Consider the following 17,252-nt stretch of genomic DNA (forward strand, 5'->3'; position numbering starts at 1 on the left):
AAAAATAAAAAAATTGAAATAACTAAAATAATAATATTACTAACTAATAAAATAGAATAAATATCATAAAATAAATAAAAAATAATTAAGTAATACAAATTAAAAAAGAAAATTAGTAGAAATGTAATTAAATAGATTTAATGGTAATTGAATATCTAATTTTGTGTGACTGAATTGAATTTGTCCCCCACACTAATCTGAAGTGAACGTGGTGAAAAGCAATTACAGAATTGTAAGAGGGCAAAAATGAAAGAGAAGCCACAAGAGGCTAGGCAAGCAAGTTCTAAGAAGAAAAAGGAGAAAAGGTCAAATAGTCAGAGCGGACGGGATTACGATGAAAATGAGGTAGGCCCCACATTTGAAGGGTCAGACTGTGCGGTGGCTTTATTATATTATTATATGTATATAAAAGGGCTCTAAATAAATCTATTGTTGGAATATCTCAATTTTAAAAACGCTGTCTTTCCTAATTTTCCTTTATTGATTTAATTTTTTCTTCTCTGCTTATAATTTCTTGTTTGGAAAAACAAAGCAAAGAAAAACCGGTAAAGAGAGTAGAGTTTTTCTGAGGATCAGAGAACCAGTAGAAGAAGAAAACAGCAATGGCGGATCAACTCACTGACGATCAGATCTCCGAGTTTAAGGAAGCTTTTAGCCTATTTGACAAGGATGGCGATGGTTCGATTTCTCTTTCTCTGTCTCTACATTTATCAGATCTAGTTTTCATGTTTTGGTTAATAACTAGTCTTCCACTCGATCACTCGATTTTGTTTTTTTCGGGAAATATGTTTTTGGGGGACTTTTTCGGTCCCTGTTGACTGCATTTCCTTTTATTTTATAGTGCTTATTTTAATCGGTGAGATGAAGAAGCAGTATTTGATTAATTGGTTATTGGCGTGACTTTTCTTAATTATTGATATTTAAAGAGATTATTATGAGATTAATTTAGCTCTATCTTTCAAGTTAGACACCGTTTGGCTGATGTTAGAATTTGGAGAAAAGTAGGGAGAAAGTTGGATCTCGAAGATTTTTAGGATTACGTGTTTCCATCATAATTTAGATGCGAACAGCTAACTGGATTTTCACTGTTTTCATCTTAGCTCTAAATTGTTATTTTTATTTTTATATGATATTTTTTTTCCTACGAATTTATAAATAATGTTATTTTCGGAATATGGATTCTAAGTGCAGGATTCATTGTAGCGCCTATTTTTTTTTTGTTTTCCGATAGGATGCGTCTTGTTCGTTAATCAATATTTTAAGGGTCATCTATGTTCATTGTTTGATCATCAAATCCGTTTAAAGAAACAATAGCTGAAGAATTATGAAGTTTATTTCCTCTTCATTGGTGAAGGCATATTAACAATCTTGTACGTTTCGTGTGATATAAAAAAGTTTCTAATACGAGCAAAATGACAAGAGAGAGAGAGAGAGAGAGGTTTATAATGACCCTGAATTGAAAGTTCTATTACTTGGAATGTGTCTTTAAATACAAACCCTTTGCTGTAATTTTTTTTATTTTAATGGAATCATTTATTACTGTTTTAGTATGATCTAGTGACTAATATCAATTTTTGCAGTTGCCAATGATATATTATTACTTAATATAATAGCTTGAATGATTGATTGTTCTTCAATTGTTTTGTTAATGTATTGCTGCTTTTGTACTCTTTGTTGTTGCTTATGTGATTTTTACTTGAATGTGTAATCTTTAAAATACACAGCGAATTTGATTATTCACGGTTTTCATCTAATTTTTGCCAAACCACACTACGTGTTACAAGTTGGGGTAACTCTTGGAAGTTGAAGTTTGCAATGAAACAAGCTTTTTTTCCCCATTTTGTGTGCTTGTTACTAATGACCTTTCAATCATTATAATTTATGTAGGCTGCATTACTACCAAGGAGCTGGGTACTGTGATGAGGTCATTGGGCCAGAACCCAACTGAGGCAGAGCTTCAGGACATGATCAATGAGGTTGATGCTGATGGAAATGGAACCATCGACTTCCCCGAGTTCTTAAATCTGATGGCAAGGAAGATGAAGGATACCGACTCTGAGGAGGAACTGAAGGAGGCCTTCCGAGTTTTTGACAAAGACCAGAATGGATTCATATCTGCTGCTGAGCTGCGCCATGTCATGACAAACCTTGGAGAGAAACTCACTGATGAAGAGGTCGACGAGATGATTCGTGAGGCTGATGTTGATGGTGATGGTCAGATAAACTATGAGGAGTTTGTCAAAGTTATGATGGCCAAGTGATGAACCATTACTGCCAAATGAACTTCACCCTCGCAAAAAAGAGAGTATAAAAGGAGGAAAAAAAATTTAAGAACTGGGTTGATATTCAATGGTTTCCTGTTTTTCCATATCTCTACTTTTTATCTTATGGTTTTTGTAATCAAGCTTTCTATAGATAGTAGTCAGTTCTGGTGGTATGGTCTATGGTGGAATTGATGGTGTTATTAAGTCTTTTAAGTCAATGTGACAGAATGTATCTTTGGTGATCTAATTTATTTCTTCTATTCCTTATATTTCGTGTTCTCTCGTGAATCTTAAAGGGAATTTTACAAAAATACTGCTTTTGGACCAAAACTTTACATTTATACTGGGACACGGCAAAAACAACATTTTTACTGCCCCAGTCCAATTTCATACTTTTGTACTGCCCAAGCCCAACATCATTTCATTTATACTGTGAACAGTAAAACACACGGGAAACAACCTTGTTCGTGTGTGGGGAGACGCCGGAGACGGAAATCACCAAGAAAAAACCATTAAATCCGGCGAAGAGTTTTTCGAAAATGAATCAGAATTGAAGAACAAGACGTACAGAAAACTGTCCCAACAAAATAACAGAGGTAAACACAACAAAACCCAAAAAATAATTTAATTCTTAAGAAACCAAAAAAAAAAAATAAAAAAAAAACAAGATTTAGATCTGAAGTTTTAAACAAAAAAACGAAAACACAAATGTGATATTCTTTAATTTATGATGCAAAAACATAAATGAGGCTTGTTCTATTGTTAATTTGACGTTTGTAACACAAAATGATTTCGAAAAAAAAAATTGATAAATTAGTACAATTATTCAAACACAACATAAGGGTTGTTCTAATGTTGTTTTGCGGTCAGTACTACAACAACATTCATACATATATGTATCAGACAAAAATAATAATAAAAACTAAAAAAAAAATAATGGGTATTTCTGTTTGGTTGTTTTTGTGTTGTTTTATTGTTGTTATTTTATTTTTTTTGTTGATTTTTTTTTTGTTGTTTTGCTATTGTTTTATTGTTGTTGTACTATTGTTTTAACATTAAATAAGACCCTGGAATGACAGGTAATGGAACGTCTACCAGTACTCATCAAGAGCAATGGACAATGGAATGAAGATCACAATTATGTGAACTATGTGGCTAGTGGAGAATTCATACCAACAAAATGCAAGTACGAAGAGCTACTACAAATACTGGTTACTTCATTGGGGTGCGAAAACACCAGCACAACACTACAAATACAGTACCAAGCTAAAGAAGGAATACCACCGATCAAAATATGCAACGATCGAAGCCTCTACTTTTACTTGGAATTGAAAATGAAGGAAACAGATTTCACGACATATCCACTATGTGTCAACCAGCAAAACAACAACACAACACCTGCTGCAACACCAAATTCGATATCCACAACAACACCGAATGAATATAATGTGGCAATGATCGAAAACAACACAACAACGCTTGAAAACAACATAACAACAACAGAATCATACACAACGGGACAGCAAACGGAAGAAGGGGAAAAGTCAGAAACAATAGAAGATGAGGAGGACAAATTCGACATAATTGACTATGCAAATCAGTTCTTTGAAGAAATGGTAGAACAACTTGAAAACACCAGTAAAAAACTGGATCCAGAAATCGACATCAACAATGCAAAGTTAATAACAGACAAGCAACACCCCGAAGTGGAAAAAGGACAGGCATACAAAGACAAAGAAACTCTAAAAAATGTCCTCAGCTACCACGCAATCAAAAACAACTTTCAGTACAAAGTGTGGAAGTCCTGCTCTCAAGAATACAGTCTGAAATGTGTTTACGAAAGCTGCAATTGGTCACTAAGAGCATCGAGAAATGGGCCAACAAACACATTCATAATCAGGAGGTTGGTTTTTAATAGTTTTTTAATGTTGTTTTTGTTGTCAGCCTTAACAAATGACCTGTTTTCACAATTTGTACTGAAATACACATGTTTGGTATCTGCAACAGGTTTGTTTTAATAGTTTTTTAATGTTGTTTTTGTTGTTTTTTTTTTTCAATAGGTTCTCAAATATGCACACATGCCCCATAAATATAAGGCATGAAGACCAAAGGCAAGCAACATCGAAACTGATAGGGGAATGCATAAAACCGAAGTTCTTGAACATAAAGACCAAGGCAACAGCGATGGACATAAAAGGGGAGTTGAAATACAGATATGGCATCAAAATGAACTATATGAAAGCTTGGAGAAGTAAGGAACATGCAGTAAACGACTTGAGAGATAATGCTAGTGACTCGTACAGCGTAATACCGAGTTTCTTACACATGGTGGAAAAAACAAACCCTGGATCATTTGTGGATCTGAAAACGGCAGAAGACAACAGCTTGCTCTTTGTTTTCATGGCATTGGATGCATCCATAAAAGGGTGGGGAGCATGCAGACCGATAGTTGTTGTGGACGGAACGTTCCTCAAAGCAGCTTATGGGGGAACTTTGTTGTGCGCATGCACACAAGATGCGACGAGTCATATTTTTCCACTAGCGTTTTGTGTTGCAGTATTACGAGAATGACCAATCTTGGAAATGGTTCTTCAAAAAATTTAAAGAAGCGTATGGTGTACGGGAACACCAATGCCTAATTTCGTACGTAAATGAAAGCCTCATCAAAGCGGCGAGAGAAATCTATCCGTAAATTGCACACGATTCTTGCGGTTACCACATTTTGAGCAACCTTAAAACAAGCTTCAAACAACATGCTGCCAAATACAATCTCCCATTCTTTGGAGCAGTGAAAGCCTACACAGAAAAGCAATTCGAGTTCCACATGGCTGAATTGGATGGATTGGACAAACGCATAAGACCTTACCTCAAAAAAATCGGGTATGAAAAGTGGTCAAGAATTCATAGCCAAAACAAGAGGTATTCCACAATGACCTCAAACATATCAGAATCACTGAACGCTGCAAATTTGGCAGCAAGGGAGCTACCAATTACAACGCTGCTAGAATGCTTGAGAGCATTGGTGCAACAATGGACGCATACTAATAGGACAAAAGCACACAACACCTTCACTAAGCTATCACCAACTGGAGAAGACATACTGTTGAAAAATTACACATACTCATTGAATCTGGAGGTAAAATATTAATTATGCTTCTTTTTTTTTGTAGTGTTGTAGTGTTGTTGTAGTTCTGTTTTAATAGTTTTGTATTGTTGTTGTAGGAATTACAGCTATGTTTGATTTTTTTTTTTTTCAATAAAATTTAAAACAGGTTAAAGCAACAACAGATTACTTGTTTGAGGTAACAAGAATGAAAGAATCGTGGGAAGTAGACCTAGAAAAAAGAACATGCACGTGCAACAGGTTCCAAATAGATGAAATGCCATGCGGGCACGCAGTGGCCGTAATGAGGGAGATGAACATGGACCCGTACACCTACTGTTCAGATTACTACACAAAAAAAATTGGCTGGCAACTTATTCGGGGACGGTTACCCAATAGGACACCAAAGTGAATGGGAGGTACCGGAAGAAGTGAAAAATATTATAGTCTTGCCTCCACATGAAAGAGTAAAATCAGGAAGACCAAAAACATTAAGAAGGAAGGCTGGATGGGAAAAGGATCAACACAACAAGTGGAGCAAATGTGGTGAACTGGGGCATAACAAAAGAACATGCAGCAGAAGACGTAGAAGGGAATAAAAACAACAACAGAACAACAGTGGAAAAACAAAAGAAAATTACACATACGTTTTGAGAATTAGATATTGAGGAATTTAAATTTCTGAAATACACAGGGAATACAGTTTTTATTTGAAAAACATTGATTACATTGGGAATTGTTGATACTCTAGATTGGATATTAAAAGATGTTGGATACTAAATTGAATATATATATGAAGTTTGTTATTGAAACAGTTTGTGTTTTTAATACTGAAATGAATATTTGGATTCAAAAAAACAGAGAAACTATAAGAAAAAAAAAACAAAAAAAGAATGGATGTGAAATGAAAAAACAAACAACTTTAACATACCAACTTGTTTGTACATAAAAATAATAAGAAAAAACATACAAAAATAAAAGATTACATATTGTCCACACAAAACGTAAGGAAAAACAACAGAACACCAATGTTTGTTTACGAAAAACAACATGAAAAACATTAAAACAACATTAAAAAACTATAAGAACAATGTCAGTCTGATTGAAAAAGCAAATCACTTCTTGGGAAGGCTGGGAGGGGCCTCGGATTCACTTTCAATGTTCTCAGTTTGCTTCTTCATCCCATATTGATAAAATAACGCAGCCAAACGATCGCGGTGAATTTCCACATCAAAATTAGAGGATGGGATGGGTTTGCCATCAATGAAATACTCAGCAAATGATGCAACAAAAACACTACAATCACTGGAAAAAAAAAACAAGAAAACACAAAAAAAGACACTATGAGAACACTGATAAAAAACAAAGTCAATAACAAAAAAATAAAAATACAAACAACCAGTGAAAAACATTGAACACTAAACATAAAACTTACGCTGTGACACCTCGGGTAAACCATCAACAAGAACAATAGGGAACGGTTCCATAGTGCTAAACTTAGTTTCGTTGCGAAGGCCTTTGAAGTCTAACATAGAGAAGTAATATGGTAAAATAACGCAGAAAGGCTTGCAAGCCTCTTTGGCGACGATCATATACCTCCCAGAACGCAATGAATTGTACAGATATATGCGCCTGTCAACTATGTTAAGACGACCACAAATCCAATGATCCTGTAATTTTACATTGATAGGCATAACAACATGATCAACCAAATGCCAAGGAGTGGCACATAATATCTTACCACCTTGAATATACTGGGCCACATTGTGAGAAAGAGACAACACCGATATATCGTTGTTTTTCTCAACAAACCTCTCCTACAAAGTTGTTATGCTAGAACAAAAGAGGCAATCAGTTGTGGTGACTTTGATTTTCGGCTCGGCTGAGTACATTATTTTCTTACGAAGATAATAGAAAATGATGTCAATGTGCTGAACAAACAGATAAAAAAAAGTAAGTAAAAAAACATTCAAACTTATAAAAAACTAACAGAACAACACTTAAAAACATTAAAAAAAATAAATAAAAAAACAATATGTAAAATAATAATAATAAAATAAAAACTTACAGAATTGGTAAGGAAACAATTCGGGTAGGCAAGGTTGTGAAACCACATCTTGTTGCTGATGTCCTCAACACCAAAACGAAATGGCGGAAATATAGTGTCCTTACCCTTACAATACACATTAGTTGTTGTGCTAAAAAAAAACAAATAAAAAAATATCAAAACACAAATGAAAAAATAAAAAACAAATAGAAAACGATAACAGATATACAACTGAAAACACCTACAAAAATACTTACTTAGATTTATGCTTTCTAAGACCTGTATCAACCCACTTGACAAACTCAGCTTCCAATTGCGGATCGACAGGTTCACCAATCTTGTTGTCCAACGGGCACAAACCACGCACATATTTAACGACCTTATACACAGAATCATCAGGAGAAACCGAGGATGAACCTGATTTAGATGCACCAGAAGCAAGCTCAATGAATGGGGATTTCAAAACAGCTCCTTTCTTCCGATCCCTCTTTTGAGGACGTAAAATAGGAGTCTCTTGAAAAACAACCATTTCAAGATCAGTCTTCTCAGAAGTCTCAACAGGAGCAGGGGCATGAGTTGAGGAACCAATCTAAAAAAGAGAAAGGATAAATAAAAAGACTTATTTTTAAATTTCAAATAGTACAATAAAAACACCATAAAAACAACAATAGAATACCAAATAAATACAAATTACAAAAAAAAAAAACATAAACACAAACCAAATTCTCCACAGCTTTAACAGCAGATGCAATTGTTGCATCAACATCAATGTTCTCCTCCCCACCTTGAGACTGTTCAGGCTGATAACAAAAAAAACAGTAAAAAACTATTAAAACAAACACAAAACACAGAAATACACACAAAAAAGCACAAACAAAAATGATGTCCAAACAAGAAATACACCTGTTTGATCTCTGCAATAGGTTCCACAGGGTCAGAATTCTTGGCATCATCCACCTTGCCGGTATCATCATCCCTCGAAACAACCGCGGGGACAACAACACCCTCATCGTTACGAACATCGCCCGTGTGAGCCTCATCCTGACCAGCACCAACACCATCTCCACCCAGATCATCATCATCATCATCAGTTTCATCGTCATGATGATCATCTCCTTTGTCATCGTCGAATTTATCATCCTCGTCTTCCTCCGAAGTGGAATCTTCATCATCCTCATTTTCTGAAGTACGAAGAGCATCTTCAGACTGAGATCCATTGTGAGTGAGACCACCTTGGGATGACTGAGAACAAAAAAAATAAAATAAAAAATTAATTAACTGTATAAAACAACATAAAAACACTACTAAAAAAATAACAGAAAAAGTAATGACAATTAAAAAAAAACACCTCAATAAGAATGTCCAGCTTCTTGTTCATCTCAGCAACAGATTTCATAAGAATCCCTTGCTGGCTGACAACAACAGATAAACACTTTTTAAATTCCTCAAACTCAACTCGGGAGACATTCTCATGAGCAGTTGATGAAGAAGAACCCATCAAGCCAGGTTGACCAGCAGGCTTGGAACCACCTTTAATTTTGAATTTCACAGCCTCGGGAGTAGTCTCACCAGAGAAAAAATCAGTGAGGCTCAAACTCAATCTCTCAACGGAAGTTGGAGTGAGGTTTCTTAATTTTAACTGAAACAACAAAAACCAACAAAAAACAATATGCACATGAAACTGAAATTATAAAATAACAACAACAATAAAAACATAAAGTATAAATAATGTATACAAAAACAACATTAAACCAACAGTGGAAAAATAATAAAAAACAACAGGATTACCTCTTTCAAAGACCGATCGAAAATGAGGGTGTTCATGACATCCATTTTCACCATACCCTCCTTGTCCTTGGGTAATTTAGGCCAATTCAAAATCCTTGGAATGCCAACATTTGAGTACAAGGATAGTTTCCCAATAACATACGGGCAACACTCGAAAAACCAGAATTGAATAGCCAAAGGAAAACCCAATAACCTGTAATACCCACCATCCTCGTCACTACGAACTACCCTCTTATAACCAGAATCTATCTTACCCTTCAAAGAATGCATAGTGATATCAAAACAATGCTTGCCCCACCCAAATTCATTATATCGACCACTATCCACAACATCTATTTCCTCAGACGAAACAACTTTACCCGGGGGACCACCTAACAAATAACACTGCACAAAATACAATACAACCAACTTGACTGCAAGATCGTCGTTATCCTTAAGATTGTCAGCAATAAAAGCAGTCTGAATAGCACCCTTGGTAATTTTTTTGTACCCCTTAAAACAAGATTTGACGAATTCATTATCATCTTGCTTAAACTGATAAAAATCAGAATCAACATGACAATCTAACCCCGTGACCAACGCAAACTCTTCGATACTAAACCTAAGGTATTTCCCTTGGACACAAACCCAAAACTCCAACCCATTAGGCTGCTGAACCTCCCTCAACAGCAAACAATGAAGCAATTGGTAATGAATTATGTACTCAGGAATTCGAAGAAAATAACCAAACACAGATTTTGAAAAAATTTCCAATTGGCTTTCATTTAAAATTCTCTTAATGTCACCAAGTACAGAGTAATACCCAGATGTTACTACTCTAGAATGATAAAATTGAGATCGAGTGTACTTGCATTCCCAATCCTAAAAAACAGAACAATGAAAACACTGATAAAACACCATAAAACACTACGAAAATAACAACAACAAAAAAACAACAAAAAAACATAGAACAGAATGCATAACATGACAAACCTCAACAATCCTATTAACAGGAATTTCTTCAGAAACACCTGATGATGGCAACACCTTCACAGGGGATTTACCCTTGCCCTAAAATAAAAAAAAACAACACCAACAAAACAACAAATAAAAAATTAACAAAAACACATAAATAAATCAAACAAGATATATAAAACAATTACAAATACATAAACAAAAACAAACAAATACCCAGATATATGAACTTCAAAAATCGAATTTAACAAAAAAACAAAAAACCTCAAAAACAACAACAGATAAATAGTAAAATACCTTAACAGAAACAGGCGACTTAAGAAATTCAGAATCCAACTCAAAATCTGAGTTTGAATTTTCAACAACAGTTCGAGGTCTTTTTCCTCGAGTGTTCTTCGAAGGTCCAGCAATGGTTTTTCTTTTAACAGAAGGGGAAGTGGGGCTAGGAGGGTTCTCTTTCAGATTTTTTTTACCCATTTTTGATTTGGGTCTGGTTTTCTGCGATTGTTTTGTGGGTTTTGTAACTTTGGCCGGAGATGGTGATGAACGAGTAACGGCCATTATGAAGAACTATGAAGGTATTTATAGACAAAAATAATAAAAATGGGAGGGAAAATGAGAGGGAAGTTTAAGATAGTGGGATGGGATTTGAAATTTTTTAAAATTAAAAAACCACCCACTATTACAACCGTCTAAGCAAACTGAAAATGGGGAAGAAGATGAACAGTTGAGGTGAGAGAGATTACCAATTACAAAATTTAGATTCGAAAATAATAAAAAAAAAAATAAAAGAAAAATACATAAACACAATACTTTTTGATCAGAACACATAACCGTCAAATCAAACAATTAAATTTTTTTTTTTTTAAAAAAAAAACGTGGCAAAACCCTATCGTGACAAGTGGCAATGAAAATCCCTTACACGGCTAAAGTTTAAAAGGCAAAAAAAAAAAAAAAAAAAAACAGTATAAATGTTGTTTCCAGCGTGGCACAGTATAAATGTAATAAAATGGGAAAAATCAGTAGTGGGTGTAAATTTCCCATCTTAAACTGCTTAGAGCATTGGAAGCACTCCATTATAAAATAGCTTAGTGTTATTGTTGTCCATATTTTTTTACCAAAAATATGTGGCCATTTGAGAATCAGCCACATGCCACATGAACGAGATGACCAATTGATATTAATACTCCGATCATGAGAACTTCTGGTAGATACATTGGTATCCGAGAACAAACAAAGATCCTAGGAGAGTTCCCAAAGTTAAGTCATAGTCTCGGCCTCCGAGCATTGTAGGTGACTCTTTCCTTACCGACGACAAAATGAATTTGTACTTAGAAATATGATTTTTTTTTGGATTTAACCCATATTTTTTTTGACATTATGTTTTCCTATTATCGCTTATTGACGACTTCCTTTTGCACTGTCCCATCAGCCGTGAACACCTCCAATGTTGTCTCACCAAACTCTTACTTTAGGTCCTACCCCATACGTCCGTTACCAGAAATTATTTCCTCGGCCTAGAAAAAAGCCACATAGGGCCTAGAGAGTAAATGAGGATTTACCAAGAGCATTGAGATACTTCCCAACTCTCGCCTATAAATATGAATAGAATTCTATAAAAAAAAAGGGAGTTCAATTGTAATGAGAATGCTACAAGCATTATGTAAAGACCGCTTAGTTTAATTTAGAAATTAGCAGTTAATCACGTTTAATTATGAAATTATTTATAGCTATTTAAATAATTATTTATACTGTTATTATTGAATTAAGAGGTGCATCTTTATGTCATTTAGTAGTTTTCATAATTTTGTATTTCCGGTGCCCGGTAACATGGAACTCGGTGTTTGGCTCAGTAAAATCACAACTTAGTATGTTAGTAGTTTGGGGCGGTTTATTAGACTTTGGGAATGTCGGGAATGGTCAGGAATTTAGAATTTCCCAAAAATACCCCTTTAGTGTTATTTATGTTATTTTAGTGTGGAGGGGCAAAATGGTCTTTTGCCCCAATGATATTTTGTCCTTTAGTGGACTTTATTTAGTTGAATTATATGTTTATTTTATTAAGTGGTGGCTGAAGTAAAAAGGATTTAGTGGCATATTTTGTCTTTTCCTCTCTCGGCTGGATTGGGTGTGCTAGGGCTGGATTTTTTCCTTTGATTTTCAAGCAGATTTTGTGTGATTCTAAGCTCTTGGTAAGCCTTGAATCTTGCTCTTTAATTTTCTTGGTTTTCAAGGAAAAAGATGATGTTGCATGCATAGTTTAGGTTGTTGTTGCTGCTGTGATTTTTATTGTTGTTTGCAGAGAATTAAGCATGTTTAAATGAGTTGAATTGAGCTACTAGTAATGCATGATAGTTAGGTTGGTTGAGTTATGGTTGTTTTTATGCAAAAGCTTGAGTTTTCTAAGTAAAATGGTGAGTTTTGTTGCTGTGTTTGTTGAGGTCGATTTCTTGTGTTTTCAGAAGCTTTTATATGCATGTTTAAGTAGATTTGATCTAATTTGGATGCATGTTAGTTGGTTTTAACCAAGTTTGAGTTTGGAACTCAAAGCTTGGGCTTTAATGGCACTTTTTGTATCTGTGCATTCTGGGTGATTTTGTTGCTTTAGAATTGTTATTTGGATCATATAGAACAGGTCTGGAAGGTTTGAGGTTAATTGGATTTGTTTTGGTTGAGTTATGAATTTTTGAATTTCTGCCTGCGGGGAACTGGAATTCCGGATGGGTTTTGAAAATTCCCAGAACCGAAATTCCAGTTGGGCAACCGATCTACCGGTTGGGGAAATTTCAGAAACCCTAGATTTCCTCGTTTTTATGTTTTTTGGGGTATTGCCATGCTTTTTATCGATAGGGAAACTTTTAGTTCCTAGTTTAAGTCCCCAGGAAGTTATTTAGCGTATCACTTATAGTGTTGTGATTTTTATGGTTTAGGAGCTTGTAATCCGCCGCGCAGATAGTTCCAGTCAGGTTGACCGGCACACCTGAATTCGGAATTGAGGTAAGATTAGTATAACAGTATGCATATGTAGATTACATGTTTAGCGTGCATGTTAGGAAGCCTGTTAGATTACATTAGATATGTATGTTGGCTTCGAACCATCCGACTGTGTCACATCGGTATAGGCTGGAGTATGACCAGCAGCTGGAGTATGACCAGTATGACCGAGTATAGGCTGACACTATATCACATCGGCACAGGCTAGAGTATGACTAGCAGCTGGAGTATGACCAGTGTGCCGAGTATAGGCTGATACTTAGGTTGGTGGTTCCGTACTATTTGACGTATCACATCGGTACAGGCTAGAGTATGACTAGCAACTTGAGTATGACCAGTTCGACCGAGTATAGGCTGATACTGTAACACATCGGTACAGGCTGGAGTATGACCAGCCGCTGGAGTATGACTAGTTCGACCGAGTATAGGCTGTTACTTGTCAATAGTACCGTCCCTATGAACGTTCAGGACTCAGTATCGTGTTGGACACGACAGTTAGGGTTATGGTTAGGGGTATGGGCATCTGATCATGACCGAGATTTATGTATGAATATTATTATGCTTTTCTTACTGAGTCTGTTGACTCACAGTGCTATGTTTATGTGTAGGTAAGGGCAAGACTAGAGTTGATGGATCGTGAGCGAGCCGGTGAAGATTTTACATGTCGGGGCAGTTAGGCCTGGAGCGTACGATCATCGAGACAGCGAGGCTATTTTTGTAATTAGTCGCTGGGCGACAAGTATTTTGTATAGACAGTAAACTTTTGTAAATGGTTTTGTAATCGGGATCCCGAGTATTTTGTATAAATATTTTACAAGTTTAATTAAAAGGCAAAAATTTTAATTAATCACGTTTTCCATAAACCTCATTGATTAGCAACGAGCTGCACAGTATGTTTATAAAATCACGTAATACGCCTATGCTAGTTAGGGTGTTACAACTTGGTATCAGAGCCGCCAGGTTGTCTTCCGAAGATCGTCACGACATGTACAATCATCATCAGCAGTTAGCTCGTTCTACGGTTCAGTAAGCTTTTATTGCTTTAGTAGTTTATTTATTTATTTTTATGATTAAGAAAAGCCTGATAGGAAGCATGTTAGTAGCCTGATAGTAGAATAGGCGCATGTTTCGTTTATAATTTCCAAATTAAGATGCATTAGTAAGCTCTCCTTGAATACGACCTGATATGCCAACTCTTGGTTTCGCAGGCGGTTCCGACTAGATGGACGCCAGGCGGACTACCAGGAGCCAGGGCAATTCGTTAGGGTCGAATCAAGGTTAGGGAGCTCAGTTTCCCCCGCCAGCTAGGGGCTGAGGTAGAGGTCCCAGGGGTAGGGCTCGTGGTCGGGGTGTTGAGAACCCGCCACAGGCTGCCCAGGCTCCCCAAGCCGATCAGGGAGCCCAGAATTGGGAGGTTAGGTTTGCGGAAATGCAAGCCAGAATTGAAGAGCAAGACCTCGAGATTCAAAGATTGAGGCAGCAGGGTACTCCTGCAGTGCCTGTGCCACAAGTTCCAGTGGCACCCGCCCCTGCTGCTCAGGCCGAAATAGTTGTGGCGGCCAACAGAATGGAACCTTTGTATGAACGGTTCCAGAAGCAAGCACCTCCGGTCTTTCTGGGAGGTCCAGATGTGATGAAGGCCGAACAGTGGCTAACGGTGATCACCAAAATTCTGAATTTTATGGGTGTCACCGGGAACGAAAGAGTGGTGTGTGCCACCTTCCAGTTCCAGGAAGACGCTCTTGTCTTGTGGGACATGGTGTCTCAGATCCATGACGTCACCACCATGACCTGGGAAAGGTTCCAGGAACTCTTCAACGCCAAGTATTATAACGAGGCGGTCAGAAGCGCCAAGAGGAAAGAGTTCACCCACCTGACCCAGCGTGAGAATATGAGCGTGACCGAGTATACTACTCAGTTCGACCGGTTTGCGAGGTTAGCCTCGGGAATAGTGCCAACCGACTTCAGCAAGAAAGAGAAGTACCTGGACGGGTTAAATGCGAAGATTAAACATTACTTGATGATCACCACTGACGACAAGACCACCTATGCTGAGATGGTGGAGAAGGCACGGCGAGCTGAGGGCGCAGTTGGGTGTATGTCGGAGTCAGCTAGTACCGCGGCGAGTAGCGGGGCTCCTACCCCTCCTGCATCAGGCTTTAGGAGGGGGAGTAGTGGTTCGGCCATGGACCAGAAGAGGAGAGCATCCACTACATCCGGTGGCTCGAGTCAGAAGAAGAGGTTCCGGGGGAACGAGAATAGAGGTAGTCGTTCTAGTGGTGCAGAGACCCGATTCTCCTATCCCGAGTGCCCCAACTGCAAAAGGCACCATCGGGGTGAATGCAAAGGTCAGGGATGCTTTCACTGTGGCATGCCCAGACATTTCAAGAGGGATTGTCCCCAGCTCCGATCAGAGGCACCGAGGGCTCCGGCGATACCCACTCCAACTAGGGTGTTCGCCATCACTCAGGCTGATGCAGATGCCAACCCCTCAGTTGTAACAGGTCAGCTTTCAGTTAATAACTCGTATTACTCAGTCATGTTTGATTCTGGGGCTACACATTCTTATGTGGCAGCCAGAGTCTTTAGTAAATTAGATAGACTGTATGATAGATAAGAATCACAGTTTGGAACCCTATTACTTGGCGGAGAGTTAGTTATCTCCAAAAGGTGGATTAGGTCTATGCCGATCAGAATAGATGGTAGAGAGTTAAGTGCTGACTTGATAGAGATGAGCTTATTAGAGTTCGATATTATTTTAGGAATGGATTTCCTATCTAAATATTCGGCTAGTATTGATTGCAAAAGGAAAATGGTGATCTTCCAACCGGAAAGTGAAGAACCTTTTGTGTTTGTTGGTTCGGTTCGGGGATCTCGGATTCTGGTGATTTCGGCCACGTCAGCTAGGGATTTATTGCATGGTGGGTGTTTAGGGTTTCTGGCCATGGTGGTGGACACCACTCGGCCAGAGGACATCAAGGTAGTTCGGGAATTTTTAGATGTTTTTCCCTAAGAACTTCCAGGGTTACCACCTCAGCGGGAGATTAACTTCATAATAGATTTGGCACCAGGGGTGGAACCGGTTTCCAAAGCCCCGTATAGAATGGCTCCAGCTGAACTTAAGGAGTTAAGGATTCAGCTCCAGGGGTTGCTTGACATAGGGTTTATCCGGCCTAGTGTGTCACCCTGGGGAGCCCCGGTTTTATTCGTCAAGAAGAAAGATGGAACTATGAGGATGTGCATCGATTACAGAGAATTGAACAAGCTGACAGTGAAGAATAAATATCCATTACTTAGGATCGATGATTTGTTCGATCAGCTTCAGGGGAAGGCGGTCTTTTCCAAGATTGACCTTCGCTCGGGTTATCATCAGTTGAAAATCCGAGAGGAGGACATTCCGAAGACGGCTTTCCGTACTAGGTATGGACATTATGAATTCTTGGTTATGTCATTTGGACTAACCAATGCTCCTGCAGCATTCATGGATTTGATGAATAGAGTATTCAAGGATTTCCTCGATATCTGTGTGATTGTGTTTATCGACGACATCCTCGTGTACTCTCAATCAGAAGAGGAGCATGAATTACATCTTCAGATGTTACTACAACGGCTTCGAGAACACAAGCTTTATGCCAAGTTTAAGAAATGTGAATTCTGGCTATCTCAGGTGTCCTTCTTAGGGCACATCGTCAGCAAAGATGGGATCAAGGTGGATCCCGGGAAGATAGAATCTGTCAGGGATTGGCCGAGACCGAAGACAGTGACGGAGATCAGAAGCTTCTTGGGTTTAGTTGGGTATTACCGTAGGTTCGTGGAAGGGTTCTCAAAAATTTCAATGCCCTTAACCGAACTTACAAAGAAGAATCAGCGGTTTTTCTGGTCAGACAAGTGCGAAGCTAGTTTTCAGGAGCTGAAATAGAGGTTGAGTACCACTCTAGTGCTAGCTTTGCCTTCAGACAACGAGAAATTCGTAGTTTATTGCGATGCATCCAGACAGGGTCTGGGGTGTGTGCTGATGCAAGCCGATCGGGTCATCGCTTATGCCTCCCGTCAGTTAAAGGATTATGAACAGCGATACCCGACTCATGATCTAGAGTTGGCC

General features: G+C 37.7%; 4 protein-coding genes across 6 annotated transcripts; 3 read left to right on the forward strand and 1 right to left on the reverse strand.

The window, feature by feature from the left end:
• Positions 1-300: 300 nt before the first annotated feature.
• LOC115712135 (calmodulin-7) lies at positions 301-2,531 on the forward strand. The gene is made up of 2 exons (XM_030640378.2): positions 301-678; positions 1,888-2,531. Exons 1-2 carry the CDS (start codon positions 603-605, stop codon positions 2,259-2,261), a joined length of 450 nt encoding a protein of 149 aa, XP_030496238.1. The 5' UTR covers positions 301-602; the 3' UTR covers positions 2,262-2,531.
• A 141-nt stretch (positions 2,532-2,672) lies between these two features.
• On the forward strand, positions 2,673-4,835 carry LOC133036895 (uncharacterized). Its single transcript, XM_061113667.1, has 2 exons — positions 2,673-4,167; positions 4,325-4,835. Exons 1-2 carry the CDS (start codon positions 3,347-3,349, stop codon positions 4,833-4,835), a joined length of 1,332 nt encoding a protein of 443 aa, XP_060969650.1. The 5' UTR covers positions 2,673-3,346.
• Positions 4,836-4,977: 142 nt separating this feature from the next.
• LOC133036896 (uncharacterized) lies at positions 4,978-5,779 on the forward strand. Its single transcript, XM_061113668.1, has 2 exons — positions 4,978-5,400; positions 5,537-5,779. The coding sequence occupies exons 1-2, from the start codon at positions 5,089-5,091 to the stop codon at positions 5,777-5,779; spliced, it is 555 nt and encodes a 184-aa protein (XP_060969651.1). The 5' UTR covers positions 4,978-5,088.
• Positions 5,780-6,965: 1,186 nt separating this feature from the next.
• Positions 6,966-12,017, reverse strand: LOC133036886 (nonsense-mediated mRNA decay protein 2-like). 3 transcript variants are annotated; one of them, XR_009687315.1, is made up of 4 exons: positions 9,203-12,017; positions 8,763-9,053; positions 8,134-8,656; positions 6,966-8,003 (listed from the first exon to the last, which is right to left on the reverse strand). XR_009687315.1 is itself a non-coding variant. In XM_061113654.1 (3 exons), the coding sequence occupies exons 1-3, from the start codon at positions 9,470-9,472 to the stop codon at positions 8,210-8,212; spliced, it is 1,008 nt and encodes a 335-aa protein (XP_060969637.1). In that variant the 5' UTR covers positions 9,473-12,017; the 3' UTR covers positions 6,966-8,209. The 3 variants fall into 3 exon arrangements, 1 of the variants encoding a protein (XP_060969637.1); XR_009687316.1 differs by having other exon boundaries at positions 6,966-7,565; positions 7,672-8,656; XM_061113654.1 differs by having other exon boundaries at positions 6,966-8,656.
• Positions 12,018-17,252: the final 5,235 nt, after the last annotated feature.

This window comes from Cannabis sativa, chromosome 4 (assembly GCF_029168945.1).
Source record: "Cannabis sativa cultivar Pink pepper isolate KNU-18-1 chromosome 4, ASM2916894v1, whole genome shotgun sequence".
Lineage (NCBI taxonomy): Eukaryota > Viridiplantae > Streptophyta > Magnoliopsida > Rosales > Cannabaceae > Cannabis > Cannabis sativa.

Coding starts and splice junctions, on each gene's coding strand:
- LOC115712135 (XM_030640378.2), top strand. CDS start 603: ATGGCGGATCAACTCACTGACGATCAGATCTCCGAGTTTAAGGAAGCT. Junction 679..1,887: donor ATTTGACAAGGATGGCGATG/GTTCGATTTCTC, acceptor TAATTTATGTAG/GCTGCATTACTACCAAGGAG.
- LOC133036895 (XM_061113667.1), top strand. CDS start 3,347: ATGGAACGTCTACCAGTACTCATCAAGAGCAATGGACAATGGAATGAA. Junction 4,168..4,324: donor AACACATTCATAATCAGGAG/GTTGGTTTTTAA, acceptor TTTTTTCAATAG/GTTCTCAAATATGCACACAT.
- LOC133036896 (XM_061113668.1), top strand. CDS start 5,089: ATGGCTGAATTGGATGGATTGGACAAACGCATAAGACCTTACCTCAAA. Junction 5,401..5,536: donor CATACTCATTGAATCTGGAG/GTAAAATATTAA, acceptor AATTTAAAACAG/GTTAAAGCAACAACAGATTA.
- LOC133036886 (XM_061113654.1), bottom strand. CDS start 9,472: ATGCATTCTTTGAAGGGTAAGATAGATTCTGGTTATAAGAGGGTAGTT. Junction 9,054..9,202: donor TCGATCGGTCTTTGAAAGAG/GTAATCCTGTTG, acceptor TTGTTGTTTCAG/TTAAAATTAAGAAACCTCAC. Junction 8,657..8,762: donor AGCTGGACATTCTTATTGAG/GTGTTTTTTTTT, acceptor TTTTGTTCTCAG/TCATCCCAAGGTGGTCTCAC.